Consider the following 4,511-nt stretch of genomic DNA (forward strand, 5'->3'; position numbering starts at 1 on the left):
TTGTTGAAATCTAACTTTAAACCATGGTGGTCTGATAGAACACAGGAGGTTATTCCAATTGTTTTGTATCTGTTGAGATTTGCTTTGTGGCCAAGTATGTCGTTGATTTTAGAGAAGGTTCCATGGGGTGCTGAGAAGAAGGTATATTCTTTTTTGATTGGATGGAATATTCTGTAGATATTGATTTAGTCCATTTGAGTCATGACATCAATTAGGTCCTTTATTTCTCTGTTAAGTTTCATTTTGGGAGGTCTGTCCAGTAGTGAGAGTGGGGTGTTGAAGTCTCCCACTATTAATGTGTGGGGTTTTATATATGGTTTAAGCTTTAGTAATGTTTCTTTTACATATGTGGGTGCCCTTGTGTTTGGGGCATAAATGTTCAGAATTGAAACTTCATCATGGTGGATCTTTCGTGTGATGAGTATGTAATGCCCTTCTTGATCTCTTTTGATTGATTTTAGTTTGAAGTCTATTTTGCTGGATATCAACCTGCTTGTTTCTTAAGACCATTTGATTGGAAAGTCTTTTCCCAGCCTTTTATTTTTAGGTAGTGTCTATCTTTGAATTTGAGATGTGTTTCTTGTATGCAGCAGAAAGACGGGTCCTGCTTTCGTATACATTCTGTAAGCCTATGTCTTTTTATAGGTGAATTATGTCCATTGATATTAAGGGATATTAATGACCAGTGATTGTTCATTCCTGTTATTTTTTGGTGGTATTGTGTGTGTACTTCTCTTCTTTGGGGTTTACTGCTGGGCATTATCTATTGCCTGTATTTTCGAGGGTGTATCTGACTTCCTTAGGTTGGAATTTTCCTTCTAGTGCTTTCTGTAGGGCTGGGTTTGTGGATAAGTATTGTTTAAATCTGTCTTTGTCTTAGAATGTCTTGTTCACTCTGTCTATGATGACTGAAAGTTTTGCTGGGTATATTAATCTAGGCTGGCATCCATGGTCTCTTAGTGTTTGTGTTACATCTGTCCAAGTCCTTCTGGCTTTCAAATTCTCCATTGAGAAATCAGGTGTTATTCCGATGGGTTTGCCTTTTTAAGTCACTTGGCCTTTTTCCTTAGCTGCTCTTAATATTCTTTCTTTATTCTGTACGTTTAGTTGTTTAATTATTATGTGGCAAGGGGACTTTTTTGGGGGGTCTAGTCTGTTTGGTGTTCTATAGGCTTCTTGTATCTTCATAAGCATTTCCTTCTTTAAGTTGGGAAAGTTTTCTTCTATGATCTTGTTGAATATATTTTCTGTGCCTTTGAGTTGGTATTCTTTTCCTTCTTCTATCCCTATTATTTGTAGTTTTGGTCTTTTCATGGTGTCCCAAATTTCTTGGACATTTTGGTTCATGACTTTGTTGGGTTTAGTGTTTTCTTTGACTACTGAATCTATTTCTTCTACCTATCTTCAATGCCAGAGATCCTCTCTTCCATCTCTTGCATTCTGTTGGTTATACTTGCATCTGAAGTTCCCGATCGTTTACTCAGATTTTCTATTTCCAACATTCCCTCTGTGTCTGTCTTCTTCATTTTTTCTATTTCCCTTTTCAGGTCTTGGACTGTTTCCTTCATTTGTTTCATTGCTTTTTCTTGATTTTCTTTCAGTGCTTTATTGTTTTCTTCCAGGACTTTATTGTTTTCTTCTACTTTATTTGTCCTTTCCTCTAGTTTTTTTTATAGTGTTCTTCCCATTTTTTTTGTCTTTTCCTCTACACAAGCCTCTACCTTCTTCATGATGTTATCCATAAGGCTGTTCTGCTTCTTCCAATTTTTGATGTTCAGGTCTAGACGTTGGAGGAGGGCTCGGTTCTGATGATGCTGTATTGCTCTTTATGTTGTTGTATGTACTTCTGCCTTGATGTCTGCCAATCTCCTTTTGGTCTGTTCTTGGTCTTATCAGCACACTTGGTTTAGACAGAGCTGACAGAATCAGGAAGTCTCTCTCTCTTGTCCAGATGGGAGCTCTCTTGTCCAAATGGAAACTAAGGGACAGAATGGGAACTTTTGTCTAAATGGGAAGTCCAGGGCAGGATGGGAGTTCTTGTCCAGACAGGAAGTACGGGGCAGGATGGGTGCTCTTGTCCAGAAGGGAAGTCCAGGGGCAGGATAAGAGCTGGAGGCCGGTCTCTAAGTCTCAGTAAGTGGCTGGGGTCTTGGGCGGATGGGCATGGGGGCAGGGCATGGTGATTGCAGGGTGTGCCAGAGGTCTTGGAGAAGGGGATCCTTCCTTGTATAGCTAGAAGGGAACCTCCCAGGTGGCCAGAACCTGGGGCCAGGTTGGGCAGGTCTTCCCTGGAGTGGCTGGTGCCCAGGGATGGGATCGAGGCTGAGCCCATACACTCACTCTTGTCCAGAAGGGAAGTCCAGGGGCATAATGGGAGCTGGTGGCTGGTCTCTAAGTCTCAGTAAGTGGCTGGGGTCTCAGGCGGATGGGCGTGGGGGCAAGGTGTGGAGATTGCAGGGTCTGCTGGGGGTTTTGGAGAAGGGGAGTCTTCCCAGCAGGGCTAGAAGGGAACCTGCCCAGTGGCCAGAACCTGGGACCAAGTTGGGCAGGGTTCCCTGGAGTAGCTGGTGCCCAGGGATGGGGTCTAGGCTGAGCCTGGACACTCACTTCTGGTCCAGAAGTGAAATCTGGGCAGGATGGGAGCTGGGGGCTGGTCTCTAAGTCTCAGGAAATGGCTGGGGTCTCGGGCAGATGGGCATGGGGGCAGGGCATGGAGATTGCAGGGTCTGCCAGGGGTCTTGGAGAAGAGGAGCCTTCCTGGGAGGGCTCTGGTCCAGCGGATAGTTTCTACTCTTGTCAAACCTTAGAGGATGAGGCCTTTTGAAGTGGTCAGGGCTGGCCTTCAACACCTACTTGAGCATAAAATACCCTTTGTTTCAGTCCCTTAGTACTCCATGGTGTAAATACTTCTTCATCCACTGTAGCTGGTAAATATTTGTCAGTATTTATTTGACCAGAAGAATAGTGCTGTCATACACTAAAGGAAATTGTTCCAAATCACAGAATGGACTTCTGGAACCTAGCAATCATAATTATTTTCTTATCACAAACTACAACTGGAATTATGGGAAATTTCTCTCTAATTTTCTACTATCTATACCTTTACTGCAGAGAATGGACATTAAAGCCCACAGACTTGATTCTCATGAATATAATGGCAGCCAATGCCTTGGTCATTCTCTCTGCAGGAGTGCCCCAAACAATGGCATTATTGGGATTTAAGTATTTCTTGAGTAATTTTGGATGCAAGCTTCTAGTATATATTCAAGGACTTGGTAGGAGTGTGTCCATTGGCACCACTTGCCTCTTGAGTATCTTTCAGGCCTTGACCATTAGTCCCAGGAAGTCCTGTTGGAAGGATCATAAATTCAAAGTAGAGAAGAACATCAGCTGCCATCTTTCCCTCCTCTGGATCATGTACATGTTCATAAATTTCATTTATTTTGCATACACACTTGTCAATAGGAATAGCAAAAATGTGACAAGAAAACGAGATTATGAATATTGCTCCCTTGTAGAGTGCGATGAAATTGGTAGTTTACTCTATGCAGCATTGGTAGTGTGCCCTGAAGTCTTCTTTTCTGTGCTCATGGCCTGGTCCAGTGGATCCATGACTATTATTCTTTACAGACACAAGCAGAGGGTTCAACACATCCGCAGCACTCATGTTTCCATCAGAAACTCCCCTGAATCCAGAATAACCCAGAACATTCTCACCCTAGTGATTACCTTTCTTGCTTTTTACACTCTCTCCTCCATCTTAAGAGGTTATATTACTCTTTTGTATAATAACAATTGGTGGCTGGTGAACATCAATCGCTTCACTTCATTGTGTTTTCCATCATTTGTCCCCTTTGTTCTCGTTAATAATTACTCTTTTGTATCCAGGTTCAGTTTAGTCTGGATAAGGAATAAACATCATTTATGCACATTTTAAGTATGCAAATTATATGTTTTACTTGGTATTCAGATGTTTACCCACCTGACACCCTCAAATGGTCAATGCAGAAAGATATTTAGGTAGTACCTTGTCTTTTTAAGATTTGCTGAAATGAATACGGGATTTTTGCCTGGTGGGTGAATCAGCAGCCTACATGATTCAATCCTATTGTGTGAGGCCCATGGTACTCTTCAACCAGAAGCTGTGAGGGTCTGCCCTTTGACTACCTGATGTTCACAGAAGCCTGCAAAAAGCTTACAATAACACTGCCCTTTTGTATCATCCATTGTCTCTGGGAATCTTGTCTGCTTCGTGATTTCACAGATGGCTCTGGGTAGTACATTCTACTTACATGGATACTGAAATAGTGCCTGGCCATGAAATTGTGCATGAGGAAGCCCTGTCCCATCACACCTTCTCTAGCCTGCACCAATACAGGAAAAAAAAATAAGATAACTATCTTTCATCTTGTACAAAAATCAATTTAAAATGACTGAGGGTTGTCTTGTAATTGAGTCTTGTTTGCTTGTATTTAATTGAAAGTTTTAGCATCATCAGGGATATTGACTTG

General features: G+C 41.9%; 1 protein-coding gene across 1 annotated transcript; it reads left to right on the top strand.

The window, feature by feature from the left end:
* The first annotated feature begins 2,995 nt into the window (after positions 1-2,995).
* Positions 2,996-3,937, top strand: LOC131901219 (vomeronasal type-1 receptor 4-like). The gene has a single exon (XM_059252469.1). It carries the CDS (start codon positions 3,005-3,007, stop codon positions 3,935-3,937), a length of 933 nt encoding a protein of 310 aa, XP_059108452.1. The 5' UTR covers positions 2,996-3,004.
* The last annotated feature ends 574 nt before the right edge of the window (positions 3,938-4,511 follow it).

Source organism: Peromyscus eremicus, chromosome 1 (assembly GCF_949786415.1).
Source record: "Peromyscus eremicus chromosome 1, PerEre_H2_v1, whole genome shotgun sequence".
Taxonomy (NCBI): Eukaryota; Metazoa; Chordata; class Mammalia; order Rodentia; family Cricetidae; genus Peromyscus; species Peromyscus eremicus.

Coding starts and splice junctions, on each gene's coding strand:
- LOC131901219 (XM_059252469.1), top strand. CDS start 3,005: ATGGACTTCTGGAACCTAGCAATCATAATTATTTTCTTATCACAAACT.